At 42.4% G+C, this 18742-nt stretch overlaps 1 protein-coding gene across 4 annotated transcripts in view; it reads right to left on the bottom strand.

The window, feature by feature from the left end:
- Positions 1 to 18742, bottom strand: part of TPK1 (thiamin pyrophosphokinase 1) — a 689236-nt gene that overhangs the window by 449245 nt on the left and 221249 nt on the right. For all 4 annotated transcript variants that reach the window (XM_040353163.1, XM_040353161.1, XM_040353162.1 and 1 more), the window contains one exon: positions 15281 to 15350. In XM_040353163.1, the coding sequence (XP_040209097.1) occupies positions 15281 to 15350 (70 nt within the window). The remainder of the gene's footprint in view (positions 1 to 15280; positions 15351 to 18742) is intronic.

Genomic DNA, 18742 nt, shown 5'->3' with positions numbered 1-18742 from the left:
ATATTACATTTTATTGGTGTATTGCTGTATACCCAGTTTTTTTTTATGGCTGTATTATGGAATTTACTCAAACTGGAGCAGACATAATCTGGAGCAGCTGTGCACAATAACCAATCAAGTTGTTCTATTAGGGTCTAAGAGAGCTGAGCCTAAGGTGCGGTGTTAGATGGTGTGGAGAACCAAGGCAAAATGCCTCAGCAGCAGTGCAACTACAGAGAGCCAGGAGGCTGAATGTCATTTATGTTCATGGTGGAAACCCGTGTGTGGGGGGGGGGAGGGAAGAGGTTAACACTAGTGGGCATCCAAGGGGTTAAATGTGTTCCCTGGGAGGTGTTTCTAACTGTGGGGGGGGAGTGTTACACTGGAGGAAAAGAGATATCGGGATTCAGCTTAGCCGAAACACGACCTCTCACTTTTCCTCCCTGACAGATCAGAGGTGTGCTTTGTTTACAACAGCACACTGCTGATTGGCTCCTGCTGTGTCCAATCACAGCGTAAGCAGCTCGCCCCCCTAAACCATGTGTACGAAATCATGTACAGGCACGTGATTTTGTGCACCCAGGCCACCCTGCCCCAGTAAATGTACGTGGGGTGGTCCGGAAGAGGTTAATACTGGGATATACTTTATTTGTGAAAACCTTTAATAAAAATATTGAAACAGAAAACAGGGTGGAATATAGTAGAGCAGTATAAACACATGACAGAAATGTTCGTTTCAGCTAAGTCAGGTTAGGAATTGTAGAGTAGTCTAAGCTGAGGGAGGAGAAGGTGTATTCAGTGAAAAATCTGCAACAGAAGGGTCTATCCAGATTAAGACTATCACACAAAAGACAGCAACAAAAACTAAACATTTACAGTGTTTACACGGAACTCTCTGAGGACAGAACGGGCAAAAACAACAATACACAAAACCAAGATCACATATAAACAGCATCAGCAAACTGAACACCGCATTTGAAAAGAGATATTTCGATTTGGGTGCTCTTTTATTAGAATATTGACCTATGAGGGCTCCCCCTTTCATGTGCACATGTACACAGCTCACCTAAAAACAGAAAACGTGTTTGCATAAAAATAAAGCCTGAATTGTAGAAGAGTGATCAGCTGAAATAAAGTAGAAGAACGTAAAAAGGGCAGGAGAAAAAGTGAGAAAAGCAATAGATTAACAGTACATCATGGAGAACCTATTCCCAGGCAAGTGCCTGACCCCGGCCCCTCCAAAGATAGAGGACCATGCTGCAGGTGACTGCTGATCACACCACAAGTACAGTAGACTTCTAGCAGGATCAAGGTAAAAAAAAAAGCTCATTCCTGCCTGAAAGGTCCACCATTGTGTATGGTGAGATCTATGGTAACTCAGCCGACAAACTGTTCATTGGCCAGTATAAGATTAATTTACCAGCATCCAAAGTTATATTATGAATTGCAAACTCCTATTCCCTATGACAAAAATCACAAAATAGTTATCTGGAGCTTTATAATAGGATTTTTATAACAGCTTACCTGTAAAATCTTTTTCTTGGAGTACATCACGGGACACAGAGCCATAATAACTAAATCGGTTACATTCAACCTTCAGGTGATTGGACACTGGCACACCCAAGACAGGAAGTTCCCCTCTATATAACCCCTCCCATACAGGGAGTACCTCAGTTTTTGTAGTAAAGCAATAAGTATCACACCAAGAGGGGAGGGAACTCTGTGTCCCGTGATGTACTCAGAGAAAAGGATTTTACAGGTAAGCTATTATAAAAATCCTATTTTCTTTATCGTACATTACGGGACACAGAGCCAAATTAATAACTAAATGGGATGTCCCAGAGCAATGCTAACTTGAGGGGAGGGAGACACAGATCAAGGCAGATCGCCATCAGACGTGAGGACCTATATTACTGCCTGCAGCACACTGCACCCAAAAGCAGCATCCTCATGTCCTCTCACATCCACCTGATAGAATCTAGTGAATGTATGGACCGGAGACCAATTTGCAGCCTTGCAGATCTGAGCTATGGAGGCCTAGTGATGCACCACCCATAAAGCACTTACTGCTCTGGTAGAGTGCACTCTCACATGAAAAGGAGGAACTTTCCTCTCCAAACCATAAGCCCGAACAATAACTTGTCAATTCCACTTAGAGATAGTAGATTTCAACGCTGCCTGGCCCTTCTTGGGACCTGGCAGCACAAACAAAACATCAGTTTTCCGTATCTGAGCCATCGTCTTCAGATGAACCTGGATCGCTCTGACTACATCAAGAGAGTGCAATAATTTTTCTTCCGCAGAACGTGGTTCTAGAAAAAAGGAAGGCAGGGCAACATCCTGGTTCAGATGGAACCCTGACACCACTTTAGACAGAAAGGTTGGGTGAGGACGCAACACTACTCTGTCCCTGTGGATAATTAAATATGGCTCCTTATAAGAAAAAGCTGCAAATTCTGATACCCTTCCAGCAGAGGATATAGCAACCATAAAAAATGATTTCCTTGTCAAAAGGACCAAGGGAATGTGACGTATTGGTTCAAAAGGCTGCCTTTGTAATACAGACAAAACTAAATTCAAATCCCACGTGCACAAAGGACCAGACCTGATCCTTGATGGTACTCAAGGCCAGCTTCATTTCCACCCCCAACTGTAGAAAGGCAAGGATTCTACCAATGATATATTTTCTAGGGTGCAAACCCTTGGATTCACACCAGGAAACATATGCCTTGGGTCCCATGGGTCCCCTACTGCCATTCTCATCTTCTCTGTATACTAGGGTCTCCTGGGCTACACTGGAGCTACGAAGACCACTGGTTTTCTTTCCTCTTTGATCCTGTAAAAAAGTCACGGTAGGAGCTGAACCGGAGGGAGCGCATAGATCAGAGAAAACAGGATTACTAACGCATCCATTCCGCATGCGAGTGGGTCCCTTGTCCTTGACACAAAGCTGTCTAACTTCTTGTTGAACCTTGAGCCGATAGATCTACATCCAGGGTACCCCTAGGAACATCTTTTGGCGGCTTAAGTAATCCGCCTGCCAATTCTCTACTCTACCGATAGGCAGGGTACATGCCTCTCTGCCCAAAGCAGAATATGCTTCACCTCCCTCTGGGGGGTGAGACTCTTGGTGCCCCCTTGGTGATTGATATAGGCCACTGCTGTGGCATTGTCGGATTGTATTCTGACAGGACAATCCTGTAACCTGTGTGTCCAGGCCCTCAGGGCCAAACGTACTGCCGGATCTCTAGGATATTGATGGGCAAGGTCTTTTTGGTTTCGGATCATTTCCCCTGGACTGTAGCCTCTTCTAGGACTGCTCCCCAGCCCAAAATGCTGCTAACTGTTGTCAAAACCTTCCAGGCAATTGGAATGAAGGATTATCCCTTCTGCAAATTTTTGGTTACTAACCACCAACTGAGGCTCTGGCATACCTCTGGTGCCAGATACATTGGCAAGTCCAAGACTTGGATCCTTTTGTTCCAAGCAAACATGATGCCGTTTTGCAATGGCCTTGAATAAAACTGGGCATAAGGAACAGCCTCAAATGAGGCTACCATCTTTCCTAATAAGCTCATGCAAAGGCGAACAGAAGGATTTTTCTTTACCTTGACTACCTGGACCAGGTCCCATATAGAGTTGACCTTTGATTGGGAAAGAAATACTCTGTTTTCGGGCTGTGTCTATGACCAAAACCAGGTATTCCAGCCTTTGCACTGGCTGCAAGGATGATTTATCTAGGTTGAGAAGTTGAACCCAGCTCAGGTGTTCCAGATATTTGACTGTGCTGAGCACACTCTAGTTCAAGCGTGCCACCAACTGATCCACCAGTAGCAAGTAGTCCAGATAAGCTGTTACCGATATGCCCTGAGCCCTTAGCATTGCCAGGAGCAGGGCCAGAACCTTTGTAAATACCTGGGGTGTGCTAGTTAGACCGAAGGATAGAGCCACAAATTGAAAGTGGCGTTCTACTGCAAACCTGTCACGTACCTGGTAGCGGAGCCCAACGTGCAGGGAGCAGGCTCTCGTAAGCCTCTGACTCAGGAGCCCCTGGTAGAGTAGACAAGGGTCAAGAGTTCAGAGGGACACAAGCGCCTGGTTGGTAGCTGAGTGGAAGGCTGGATGCAGATACTGGAGGTGCACCGGAGTCCTAGCAGGATGCAGACAGCAAGCCAGAAACAGCAGACAGTAGTGTGGCACTCGTGGAGCTGGAGACAAACAGGGTGATGCAGACCGGATCAAACACTGGCGGGCGGATCAGAAGCCAAAGCGCAATCCAAAGGGTAGGGCTTTAAGGCTCTCTTAAAGGCCAGGATCAGTCTTTCAGCATGGATGTTGGTCTCTGGTTCCCAAGAATTATCCTCCGGACAGTAGCCCTTCCACTTAACCAGGTATTGAACCTGGTTACATCTCTTCCTGCAATACAGGATGGACTCCACCTCGAATTCCTCTTCGCCATCGATAAGTACTGGTTTAGGAGGTCCGGTATTCCGGTTGGTGAAGAAGTCTGAGACTGTAGGTTTGAGTAGTGCCACATGGAAGACTGGGTGAATCCAGAAAGAGGCAAGTAACTTTAATTTGTAGGCTACTTCGTTAGTCTTTCTAAGTATCTGGAAGGGACCCACAAACTTTGGACCCAATTTCTTGGATGGGCATGCTAATTTCAGGTTCAGGGTAGACAGCCAGACCTGATCCCCTGGCGCTAGATTAAGTTCTCCTCTCCTCCTCCTGTCAAACACCTTCTTGTTATATTCTTGGGTTTTCACCATTGTCTCCTGGAGTAATTTATTGTTAGCAGAAAAGAAGTCCAGAGTTTCTTGGGCAGCCGGTACTGTGCATTCTGGAATGTTGTTCGATAGGAACAGAGGGTGAAAACCGTAGTTAGCAAAAAACGGAGACTGCTTGGTAGCGGAATGGACAGAGTTATTATAGGCAAACTCTGCAAGGGGCAATAGAGAGGCCCAATCATCCTGAGAAAAACGTGAAAAACAACGCAAATATTGCTCAAGCGTTTGGTTGGTGCGTTCAGTCTGGCCATTGGTCTGCGGATGGTATGCAGACGAGAAGGAGAGATCAATTTTCAGGGCTCCACATAGTGTTCTCCAAAATCTTGACGTAAACTGCACCCCACGGTCAGATACAATATTTGTGGGTATGCCATGGAGTCTCACTATCTCCTTAATGAATATTTTTGCCATCTCAGAGGCAGAAGGTTTTCCCACCATAGGCAGACAGTGAGCCATCTTGGTAAGTCTATCTACCACCACAAAGATGGCGGTATAATCCTCTGAAGGGGATAGCTCGACGATAAAATCTATGGATATCATCCTCCATGGTTTCTCTGGAACAGGTAATGGCTTCAATAACCCCCAAGCTCTGGTTCTGTTGCCCATGTTTTGGATACAGGTGGTGCAAGATTCAACATAACTTCAGCAGTCCAGAAGCAGCTGTGGCCACCAGAAGGTACGCTGGAGAAGCTCGGACGTCTTGTGTACGCCAAAGTGGCCGGCCAATTCGTAATTGTGACAGAATTTGAGGACTGCTACCCGTAGTTGCTGAGGCACAAAAATCCTACCCTTGTTCTATAACAGGCCATCCCTTAACTGTAAGACAATATCTGATGGTGGAGGAGCTTCTGAGGAGGCTCGCTTAATTTGAGACAGGAGGTCCCCTTGTAACATGAGGAAGTTTCCAGGAGCTGGAATGGTGTCTGAAGATGAAGAGGTCTCAGGCCCATTAAACATCCGAGAGAGTGCGTCCGGTTTGGTATTTTTTGACCCAGGTCTGTAGGTGATGTGGAAAGAGAACCGGGTAAAAAAGAGTGCCCACCTGGCCTGGCATGGTTTCAGTCTTTTAGCAACCTTCAGATACTCTAAGTTCGGTGTAGATTAGGATAGGATGTGCTGCACCCTCCAAAAGGTAGCGTCATTCCTCGAGAGCAGCTTTAATTGCCAAGAGTTCCCCGTCTCCAATGTCGTAATTCCTCTCAGCTTCCGACAATGTTCGAGAGAAGAATGCAACTGGATGAAGTAGGGCCTTAGGTCACTGTCTCTGAGAGAGCACCGCTCCAACTGCCACTTCAGAGGCGTCCACCTCCAGGATATAGGGTAGGTCAGGGTGTTTCAGGATAGAGGCTGAGACGAACAGGTCCTTTAGGGTAGCAAAAGTGACCTGAGCTTCGGGGGACCATTGGAACCGGGTGCCTTGTCTAGTTAAATTTGTAATGGGGGCAATGATGGTGGAGAACCCCATTATGAATTTTTGATAAAAGTTTGCGAATCCCACAAAGCGCTGGATCGTTTTTTTATCGATGGGAGCCGGCCAGTCCGTGATGGCAGTAACTTTCTGAGGATCCATTTTAACACCTTCTACCGAGATGATTAATCCCAAAAACTGAATGCTCTGTCTCTCAAATTCACACTTTTCAGATTTGGCGTACAATCTATGCTGACGAAGCCGGGTTAATATTTTTCGGACATGATCCCGATGATCGGATAGAGAGGAGGAGAAGATCAGAATGTCATCCAGATAGATTATGACAAACAGGTCAAGATAGTCTCTGAATATGTCGTTCACAAAATGTTGAAAGGTGGCGGGAGCATTACAAAGGCCAAAGGGCATAACCAGGTATTCAAAATGCCCGAATCGGGTGCGAAACGCGGTCTTTCACTCGTCGCCATCTCTAATGCGGACTAGATTATAAGCCCTGCGGAGATCAAGCTTGGTGAAGATGAAAGCAGCCCGAAGTCTTTGGAATAGTTCAGGAACCAGAGGAAGAGGATACCCGTTCTCTATTTAAATTTTATTTAAATTCCAGTAGTCTATGCAGGGGCGTAAGGAGTGATCCTTCTTCTCTACAAAGAATATTCCAGCTCCGGCGGTAGATGTGGAAGGGCGTATGAAGCCCACGCGCTGGACCTGGATTCCACTGCCATTGTTGCTGATCGTCACACTGCTGAAACGCCTTCCATGACAAAACTGCAGGAACTTTTGGTGAGCGGAAAATATAGGCACATGCAGATACACATCTTTGATGTCTATTGAAGCTAGAAGTTCTCCCCCTTGTAGGGTGGAAACCCACTGAGCGTATTGACTGCATGCGAAAAGAGTGGATGTTTAGGAATTGATTTAGATCCTTGAGATCTAGAATAAGTCTGACATCTCAGTTGGGTTTTGGAACCTTAAAGAGGTTTGAACAGAACCCCACAACCTGCTCCTGTGAGGGAATCTCTATGATTACCCCTTGGGACAGCAAGTGGTCTAAAGCTAGAAATAAGGGCCTTCTTTTTACCGAGTCCTTTGGAACGCTCGATCCTAAAAAACGAGATGGCAGAAGTTCCCTAAATTCCAGCTTGTAACCCAGAGATACTGTGGAGATGACCTATCTGTCCTGAATATCTTCCTGCCAAGCCCTTGAGAATCGCAGAAGCCTCCCTCCCACTCGATCGAGCGGGGGCGCCCCTTCATAAGGAGGCTTGGGATCATCATGACCAATCCCTTAGACACTGGCAAAAAAACTGAGGAACTCCCTGTATGGGAGGGGTTATATAGAGGGGAACTTCCTGTCTTGGGTGTGTCAGTGTCAAGTGCCAATTACCTAAAGGTGGAATATAAGCTATTTAGTTATTATTGTGGCTCTGTGTCCCATGATGTACGAAAAAGAAAACTAGGTTGCAAAGATTATGTATAAGATATGCATATCTACAATATTCTAATCCATAAAATAGGAAGCAAACCTTCTGTGATTAGCTCATAATGCATTATTCTTTTAAGTACAGAGTTTTCTTGTAAGCTTTTGTCTACCACTGACAAAAAGCAGCAAATGATTATCCACACAGATTATAGCTTGTGGCACAAAGGCCCCCTAGATGACAAAAACATCATCCATTTAATTAAACCCCATGCAAGTATTATCAATATACTGTAAAATAACATAGCAGGCAATAGTCAAAATAATAAAAGCACTCAAGTGGCGTAATAGCAAAAAAAGTCAAAGCTGTTAATCCCAAAAGACATGCCATGTCATGTCTGAGAAAAGCCGTAAACAAGTGCAAAATATAAGGATACCATATTTCAGCCAATCATGTCTGAACAACATGTAGCCTTATTCATGGAATTACTTTGGCAGCTCTTATCTACATAATACCTTCTAAGCATATCATTACCCACAATCTCTCTAATCCAGAACATTAAGACAAACTTTTTTTACATCAAAATAAAATTTATTTGACTTTGCCAAATGTGCAACAGTGTTAGTTTACTGCAGTTTTCTGTTTTTGTAAAGTTTATGGCTACAATAAAAGGTTGCCATTGTGTAGCTCGGCATTTATTTATGAAAATATGAGCTGCAGTACAGCTATCCAATTATGTAGTAAAGTCATGGGAAATCTAATAACTTCTGTGTATTTGAGCTATATAATTATTCATTATTTATAAAGGGCTGATGTATTCTCGAACTTTGTACTTTTGGGAACAATATACAAAGAAAATTGTAGCAATGGATATGGAGAGCTACACAACAGAAATAACTATTTAAATGATCTTTTTCATGAAAGAAATATATCTGGGTATAAATTGAAAAGGCAAGTTTTAAAACTAAGACAAAGGAAATGCTTTACTTCTGACATTTAAAACCCTTTTACGCTGCTAGCGCATCCGCATTAGCGGTAAAACGGTGCTAGTTTTAGTGGCGCTTTACCACTGTTATAGTGGCGCTTTTCAGCCACTAGTGGTGCACTTTTAACCCCACTAGCGGCCGAGGAAAAGTGTTAAAACCGCACGCAAAGTGTCGCTGCTGGAGCACTTAGCAGGAGCTTCGGCAGCGCTGCCCAATGATTTACATGGCAGGGCGGTTTTGGAACGGTGTATACCACCCCAAAGATGCTGCTTGCAGGAATTTTTTTCCAGTCCTGCAAGCGCACCGCCCCAGTGTTAAAGCACTCAGGCTTTGTTCCTGGGGAGGCTTCAGTGGTGCTTTTTAGGAGATTTACAGGCGCTGTTTTTTGCGCTAAAACACCTGAAAAGCATCTTCAGTGTGAAAGGGGTCTTGGCATCAAAGCATGTAAACTTTTACATTTGTAAGTAAGGTCAAAATGTATTTACAAATTATATATACAAGGGCAAATTATATTTTGAAAAATAAAGCAACAGCAGACTAAAATGTCAAGCTGCATTGTTCACAATTTGATAACATTAAAGTGGACCTGGATCTAATGTGGTTATAAATCTCAGACATGAAAAATTAACAAAGCACATCTCACTATAGCGTGTACTAGCCTAAATCCAAAGCACCAAGGGTGGCTCCTCTCTGATCTCTCCTCTCTCTGCATGGGTCACTTCTGACACATTTACCTGACAGAACAGCTTGGGTTGTCATGCCATTGGTTGTGATCTACCCTTCGACTGCGGGCAGCCGACAGGTAGATCACAAAGACAGCTCTGCAGTGGCAGTCCTCCCCATCAAAAAACACATTTCATCGCTCATGGAAACTGACTCATGTGCCCCCCTCAGTGACTACCCATCAGGCTTCATCGGCACATCATCCACCATCTCTAATGCCTCAAAGACAGGCTACACCCTAAAAAAAGAGGTCTACTGCAAATCCATCACCTATGCTAGTCTCCAAACCTAGACAGAAAAAAATCTCAAACACAAGCAGAAACTACCATTACCTTCGGTCTCCCAGGTTCAGTTTGAGCCTAGCCCCCTCAAAATCTGCCCATGCATCTACATCAACTACTTTGGTGCCACGATCATCTCCTTCTGATTTTACTGATGCGGTTGCTACAAATACCACATCCATGCCTACTACCACCTTACAGAATTAATTATCCAGCTCATCCATCTCCTTTGGACCAAACTCCCCTCTGGTAACATCTCCCGCAACAGCTCACCAGATTGACCCATCTGAATTTTTTTTGTGCCAGACTTCCCCTGGATCAAGCCACAAACAAGAAAATAAGGGGCAGAGGATGTCGGGAAGAGGTGGGCGATCCCAATTCAGACCCCAGAAATAAGAGAGTACAGTACTGTAAAGATCTTCAACTTATCTACACATACCCTTACAGCTGATGAGATTTTGCTGCTTGGCCGTGGCTTAAATCTTGCACCTTCTGTTCCACCTAATCCTTTCCTTTAAGGACTTGAATAGGTTCATACGTCTCCTGACCTTAAAAAGGTTTTTATAATACACAGTCTACTATAAATAAGTTATCCCAAACCGCTGTCGATCCTCCACTGGATGGTATACCCCATACCGCACATGATGACTCCATTTGTTTGTCATGGAGTAGTTAGATTTTCTAGCACGTTCAAGGGCACATAGCAATTAAATATAAAATAATTAATGGTAACAAATATTCTGCATGTATGCATTTCATATTTTTCTGTACTTTTGCCTCCAAAATGTATTTTCGATTTTAATAATTTTTTTAAACACCTCAATACCACTATATATATATATATATATATATATATATATATATATATATATATATATATAGCCTCATATTAAGGTGGTATTACTGGGATCATAGTTGAGGCGCAATTACTTTTGTAGGCGTTGGAAGGGAGACCCCCTTGCCTTTGGGACAGGAAAGCCCAGTACTGACAGGAGAAGGGGGACCCCCCTTGCTTTTGGGACCAGAGAACCCGACACTGTTCCAACTGGCGACTTTGGCTGCACTGCACAGAGTAAGGAACTGATATTGCTCCTCCCCCTTCTGTGACATCACAAACCACAAAAGATGAGGATTTTATCACTAAGGCCCCGTACACACGATAGAATCTATCCGCAGATAAATCCCAGCAAATGGGTTTCTGCGGATAGATCCTATGGTGTGTACACGCCAGCGGATCTGTTTCCGCGGAGAAATCTCCTCTGGGATGGATTCCAGCAGATCGAATATTTGTTGTGCTGCACAACATATCCATCTGCTGGAATCCATTCCAACGGATGGATCCGCTCGTCTGTACAGACTTACCGGATCCATTCGTCCAAAGGGATTCCCCGCACGCGTCGTAATGATTTGACGCATGCGTGGAATTCCTTATATGACAGCGTCGCGCCCGTCGCCGCGTCATAATCGCGGCGACGGCGCGACACGTCATCGGCAGAGGATTTCCGCGCGGATTTCAATGGGATGGTGTGTACACTCCATCCCATCGAAATCAGCGGATTTCTTTGAGAGGATTTATCCGTGGAAACGGTCCGCTGGACCGTATCTGCGGATAAATCCTCTCGTGTGTATGGGGCCTTACAGTTTTGATTTGCTTATTTAAAGAGGCCAGAAGAACCCTGATCTCTCCATAAAAAAAGAAAGTGTGTTTTTTCCTGAAAAGTTACATTTGATAAATTGCTGTGCAAATTTCATGCGACATAACAAAACAAAAACAACATCCATTTTTTTCTCCAAGGCTTCTGCTTAACCAGATGCTGACCGACCAACACACATTTACTGCGGCAGGGCTGCCTCTCTGGGCGGAATTACATACCTGTATGTGATTCTGCACTTCCAGGCCTGGGGCCACCCGCTCCCACTGTGACCGGACACAGCAGGAGCCAATTAGCGGGTCTGGCGGATGCAATTTGAGTTTCCTTTTTGTCCTGCCCACATATTGTAGGTTGCAACTACATTGGAGCACATATATAACACCCTCCGTGTGGCATCCAATGAAATCTCTTATTTGGTGTGTGTGTCCTGTGTTGGTACCAATGAAATCTTGCCGTTTGCCTTGAAATAATTTGGCGTGTCTACAGGCAAAACAGTTCCTGCATGGAAAAAATCCCTTTCCATTAAAGAAAGAAAACATTGGTTTCGGGGGCGAGGCAATCACAGATTTGACTAACATATCTTTAAGGGTTGGAGCTCGTTTGTATATGATCTTAGGCTTAGTGGGCAGTATTGTGTTAAGATCCTTATCATTGAGTAACACATGCCAATGTCGTTGGATGAGTTTGTTTATGTCTCTATATTGGACATTATAGTCCAATATAAGACAAGGTGCCAAATTTGCTTGAGATTTTCTATCGATTGTCTTATTTTCAAGCATAGGTCTTCTGTCCAGTTCCTGTACATTCCGTATTTGTTCATTTATCCAGGATTTATCATAACCCTTTTCTTCAAACCTTTTTCCAATAAATTGGGCCTGTTCCCTAAAGTCCTCTTCCCTCGTACAATTTTGGGGTATAGAAAAATACAAGGCATCTTGGAGAGGTAGCCACAAGATACGGGTTATTAGTCAGAAAGAATCCCGCTGGATACATACCCTCAACACACTTACTCCAGGGGGTATGAATGTGGATTTCGATCTCAATTGTTTTTTAAACAACTTTTAATTATACTCTATCCTATTTATATACAGTATAATATTAACACTAGTATATGGAGTATTCACGTTTCCCATGTATAGTGTCCATTGATAGGGTATGTCATAATGTGTGTGGTGGCCTTGGGCTTGTGGGGGTGTCGGTGGACCCACCCATGGTACTATTACATTTCAACTCCCGGGACACCCTGGCCCTTTGTCGCATGGACCTTCAACTGTGGGAGACTCTCTTTCACGAGAATCCCCATTGTCCATCACACCACGTTCAATAATACTTTAATAAGAGTTTGACATGTACATACCCCTATAGATACATAACCATATGCATGTATGCAGGAAGTTACACTCTACTGCTATTCTCCTTTCCACTTGTATTTTTATACATATATTTTTATTACTATTCCTTTCAAGTCGGCTCTATTCTATATTTATTTTAGTCAACCTGAATGATTTTAATATTATATTGACACAATGATTAAGTATGTGGTCTAATTATGATCTATTAACTAGAAGACATTTACACTGATCTGTGCATTTGCACAAACATTAGACATATCAATTGTCAGTACAAGGCCTGTACCTAACAATCTATAAATGCCTTCACCTTATTATTTTATTCCTATTTTTAATTTATTTTTATCAATCTCTATCTATCACATTTTAACATTTTACAGAATGTACACATCTGAGCTCTGCGCTTTTTAAACATATACATGGCCAGTATATTTTATTTTATTTTATATATAATGAGAAGTACTCTCATAATTATTTTTGTATTTTCTTTATTGCCTTATGAACTGCAGTTCTGTTACTTTGTAGTTTGGATTGTATATCCACAGAACTTAGCATTGTTCAGCGATGTCCAACAACATTTGCTTCCTTTATTACCATGTCTATAGATATGGACTACAAGAAAATGGAAGCTTGTTTACTTCCGGTTTGCCACTATTTAACTGACGGCCTGACAGCCAATAGGGTTCCCCTGATGAAGTCACGAGGTGCGTGACGTAACGCCGTAGGGAGTCAGACCGAGATACACACCCGCACAAGCCGGAGGCCATCGGACGTCAGGCGGTACGTAGAACGCCGCGTCCCCGGGAAATTTAAAAGTACTACTGCATGCGCCCATCCCTGTTCTGTTCATTTATATTTTTGCCACAATAAATGCGCTCAAGCTTAAACCTACTACACCATCGGAGGCACTCTTTCTTCTCTCTCTCCCCCTCATCTCACCCCTACCCTGGACCACGGAGCCTGGAGATATCCAACAGCCGGAACAGCAGGAGTGATCCACAGCTGGGGACGCAAGATCATCGATAGTAGAGATCATACTATATGCTTATATATAGCACCCTGCAGGTAAGGGCATTACATTACCTATGAGGATAGTCCACCAATCGTTTGAGGGAAGAAAATAGAGATTTAGAAGTTTACCTCTTCAGACTCACCTGGTTTAAAGACTGTCTGTCATATCTGATCTTTTTATTCATTTTTTGAAGCTTCAGCATTTGCACTTTATTATTTCTGGACACTTTCAATTGCACAGAGATTCATTTATTTTTACCATTCCAGGTTCACATCCTTGTGTTATTTTTGGGTTGTTCTTTCCCAGTTGATAATTATTTCACTTATCACAGTGCAGTTATTTATTGTATTTGTGCACTCATTATTGGAATTATCCTCTGTTGTGATCACGGTCACCTATTTGAAGCGCTTATCACTTGTTTATTTATATTTTGATTTTTGTGTTATGTGAACACTCTTAGATATAGCTGCCTCAGATATATTTTATTTATGATCACCGCTTTATTATCATAACTGTATACTCACAGTAGCGCATTGAGTTTTTTCACACATTATTCACTGGCGGATGCAATGTTCGCCAGGAGACAGGCAGAACAGCAATCTGCCTATGTAATTAAGACAGATCGCCATTCTGAGACAAGGGAATGCTGTGATCCTGTCTTCCTGCTAAGCAGGAACTGTCTTGCTAAAGTGAAAACACTCCCCACAGTTAGCAAGCACTCCCTAGGAACACATTTAACCATTTGATCACCATGGATGTTAACTCCTTCCCTGCCAGTGTCATTAGTACAGTCACAGTGCATATTTTTTTAGCACTGATCACTGTATTGGTGTCACTGGTCCCCACAAAGTGTCAAAATTGTCAGCTAGGTGTCTGATTTGTCCGCCACAATCTGATATAAGCCAATAATCGCCGGCATTCCTAGTCAAAAATAAAACATTTAATAAAAATTCCAAAAATATATCCCATAGTTTGTATACGCTATAACTTTTGGAAAATCCAATCATTATATGCTTATTGGGATTTTTTTTTACCAAAAATATGTAGCAGAATACACATTGGCCTAAATTGATGTCAGACGAGGTCTGAAGAAGAAACAAAAGTTTCAAAATGCGTTACCGCCCCAGTCCACGGCAGCACACTCCCCCCCTGCTGACGTCAGTTATGGCCTGGCACCATCTTGCATTCCACGCTGGTTACAACCACAGCTGGCCGTCTCCTGCAGTCTTGACTCCTGCCACCTCACCACCCTGGAAACAGACACTGCCATGAATCCTTATGCCTAGCCATGGATATTTCCCACATGCCTGCTTTTATATACTAATATGTGAATTGCCAATTTTAATAAATGAAGGTGATCTAAACTCTGCACTTAGTCTGGTGCCCCTCTTGTGTTTCCTTTACATGCCTGCAGAGATCTTGCTTTGTTTCTAAGGGTGCTGCCACTGATGCTGAGCTTTATCACCTACCTGCCACATTCATCCTTTGTACCATGTTGGACTTTTATGGACTCTCTATTAATGACTTTTAGTTGACTGCATTACTCTAGCGACATTTTTTTATTGTGTTTGTTAATGCAATATGTGTACATGTGCTAGCGATCTGATAAATACAGTATAAAGCATAAGTATGGACTCTGTTATGGTAAAAAAAAAATATTAACTTACTCATCTTGCTGACCATTTGTGATATGATATAGACGATTTGCACCCCCATCAGCACAGGCTTTGATAATAGCTAAAAAAAAAAAGAAATACGTTTAAATTTATTATTTTGAAAAATTATAATTGTCAACATGTATATAGCTGATACAGCCCTGAACCGCTTCTTGGATCCTTCTCTTCTTTATGACAATGAAAAGAAACGGTTTGGGACTTTATATGAGGACATCAAAATGTACCTTTACCCCCGGCATTTGAATATACGAGAAAAAAAGGTCTGAAACTTTCTGTGAAGCATGCACCAGGGGAGGCAACACAACATAATAATGATGATGTTTGGTGGATAAACCATATTAGTGACCATATATCTTGCAAAATAGCAGAATACATGCAATATAATATAGTTAAAACAAGAAAACCTTAATTCCATAACATAGTACATAGTAATAAAGTAACATAATGGCATATCAGCATAATATAATCACAATGGTAAAATAATAAAAACATCGGACTCATTGTTGCGTGTCTCCACAGTAACAACATAATACAAATTTGTAGAGTCCAAAAGAGCATATTATAGATAATGTATAAAAGTAGTAGGATATCTTCTCTATACCATTACCATGCTACAGTTGGTGTTTTATCAGTTGTTTGTTGTTATGTACACTCCATGTTATTCATTTTAATAATGCGTAATTAAAGATTTTTCTACTTTAATAGTGCCTTTAAAGTCCAAATCCAAGGGGATTTTTTTTCTTGTCTTTAGTTTAGGATGTTGGCACTATGAAGTAATCACTGATACCTTCCATAAAGCCATAGTAGTGGGTAGAATAGTAGATAAGGTATACTGTATAAAAAGATTAGAAGACATGTAAACAGCCAGTGACTGATTCAACCCAATGATATTCATTTCTAAATGATGTAGCATTTCCAGGTGAACACTAAACACTAATGCCCTGTACACACAACCGATCGTGTCAGAACGCGGTGACGTAAAACACAACGACGTGCTGAAAAAAACGAAGTTCAATGCTTCCAAGCATGTGTCGACTTGATTCTGAGCATGCGTGGATTTTTTACCGATGGACGTACCCACAGACGATCATTTTTTTCTATAGGTTTTTTATCCATCAGATCATTTTAAAACAAGTTCCTATTTTTTTAACCTATGGATAAATAACCGATGGGGCCCACACACGATCGGTTTGGTCTGATGAAAACAGTCCATCAGACCGTTTTCATCAGACTAACCTATCGTGTGTGCGCAGAATAAGGGGTTGACTTACTAATGGCAACTACAGATTAAGTTGCACCGAAGTCGGAACAAAGTAGTACAAAAACCTTTTTTGGAGTCGCTGTGACTTGAGTCACACCAATTAGAACGGGGAACATTGAAATACATGGATTTTGACTTGTCATGTGACTTCACGTGTCAAGTCGTACAACAATTAGCAGTTAAAACAAAGACTAATATGCCCCTGCTAGTGATTTGGATATATATATATATATATATATATATATATATATATATATATATATATATATATATATATATATATATATATATATATATATATATTTTGTGGCCCCCAGGGCAGCCAAGTAAACAGGAGATTCTACTGTATGCAATCTGTTGGCACTCGTCCTGCCCCCTCCCTGTCCCCTCTGAGGCTGCAGATGGGCATCGATCATAATGCACTGATGGCAATGGTAAGGCGGCATTCATGGCAATAGTAAGGCTGCATTGATTGCACTGGCAAGGCTGTATTGATTGCACTGGCAAGGCTGCATTGATTGCACTGGCAAGGCTGCATTGATTGCACTGGCAAGGCTGCATTGATTGCACTGGTACGGCTGCATTGATTACACTGGTACGGCTGCATTCATGGCAATGGTAAGGCTGCATTCATGGCAATGGCGAGGCTGCATTCATGGCAATGGCGAGGCTGCATTCATGGCAATGGCGAGGCGGCATTCATGGCAATGGCGAGGCTGCATTCATGGCAAAGGCGAGGCTGCATTCATGGCAATGGTGAGGCTGCATTCATGGCAATAGTAAGACTGCATTGATTGCAATGACGAGGCTGCATTCATGGCAATGGTAAGGCTGCATTCATGGCAATGGCGAGGCTGCATTGATTGCAATGGCGAGGCTGCATTCATGGCAATAGCGAGGTTGCATTCATGGCAATGGTGAGGCTGCATTGATTGCAATGGCGAGGCTGCATTCATGGCAATGAGGCTGCATTCATGGCAATGGTGAGGCTGCATTGATGGGCACTGTTCCTTATTTTGCTTTACAGTTCTTTATTTAAAATAAAAAAAAAATCCTGAAACTTCCCTCTTAAAGTGAATGTGTCTGTTATGCGCCTGTGTGTGTGTTATACGCCAATAAATACGGTATATCCAAATAAGATACCCATGCTCATCCTTAGTCCTGAGATGCGCTCTGGGATTTGTTGGGAACCACAAAAGATATATCTATATCCAGAGCTTTTTTTCTCAGAAAATAGGTGCAGGAACTCAACCACGACCCCGTTTAGATTTCACAAACAGTAGAAGGGTCTTAAAGGGGCATTAAATACCAGGATTGCATTACATACAGAGTGCAGAGTTCAGGGGGATACACACAGAGTGCAGAGCTGTTGCTTGTAAACACAGAAACCAGACTTTTGTGTTTACAAGTGATTGTGGTGAACAGGCACCAAAGGGTCTGAGCCAGAGGTGGTGGAACCGAGTTCCCCCAAGTTCCCCCTGAAAAAAAGCCCTGTCTATATCTATAAATAGATATATATATCCAAATAACATGCCCAAGCTTATCCTTAGTCCTCAGACGCGCTCTGGGATTTGTTGGGAACCACAAAAGATATATATATATATATATATATATATACATACACATATATATATATATATATATATATATATATATATATATATATATATATAAATAGAGAGAGATTATATATATATATGCATCTATAAATAGAGAGAGATTATATATATGCATCTATAAATAGAGATAGATATATAGACATATCCAAATAACACGCCCAAGCTCATCTGTTCACCACACACAGCCACAAAGGCAAGAGAATTTTTGTTGGGCAGTGTATTAGTGCTCGAACAAACACACTTAAATCGAATTTTAATGGTTCAAAGAATGTCAACAAAATGGTCGGCCCTCACGCTTGTTCACTTCATCAAATCTGACCCTCTTTGAAAAAAGTTTGGAACTAAACAGGCTTTTTGCTTGCACATGATGGAAATCAGCAGAGCTTCACCTTATTCACTAAACTCTGGGGAATATTCCCTTGCAAAGTGACCCGTATATTTGCCTTTGGTAAATCAACCTCTTATGCCTGTACACCCGATCGGAATTTCCAATGGGATCAAATCTGATGGAATTTTCCATCTGAATTCCGTTCAAGCTGTCTTGCATACACACTGTCAGACCAAATTCCAACC

The sequence above is a fragment of the Rana temporaria genome, chromosome 5 (assembly GCF_905171775.1).
Source record: "Rana temporaria chromosome 5, aRanTem1.1, whole genome shotgun sequence".
Classification (NCBI taxonomy): domain Eukaryota; kingdom Metazoa; phylum Chordata; class Amphibia; order Anura; family Ranidae; genus Rana; species Rana temporaria.
The sequence above is the reverse complement of the archived record's forward strand: the minus strand, read 5'-3'. Positions and strand labels throughout refer to the sequence as shown.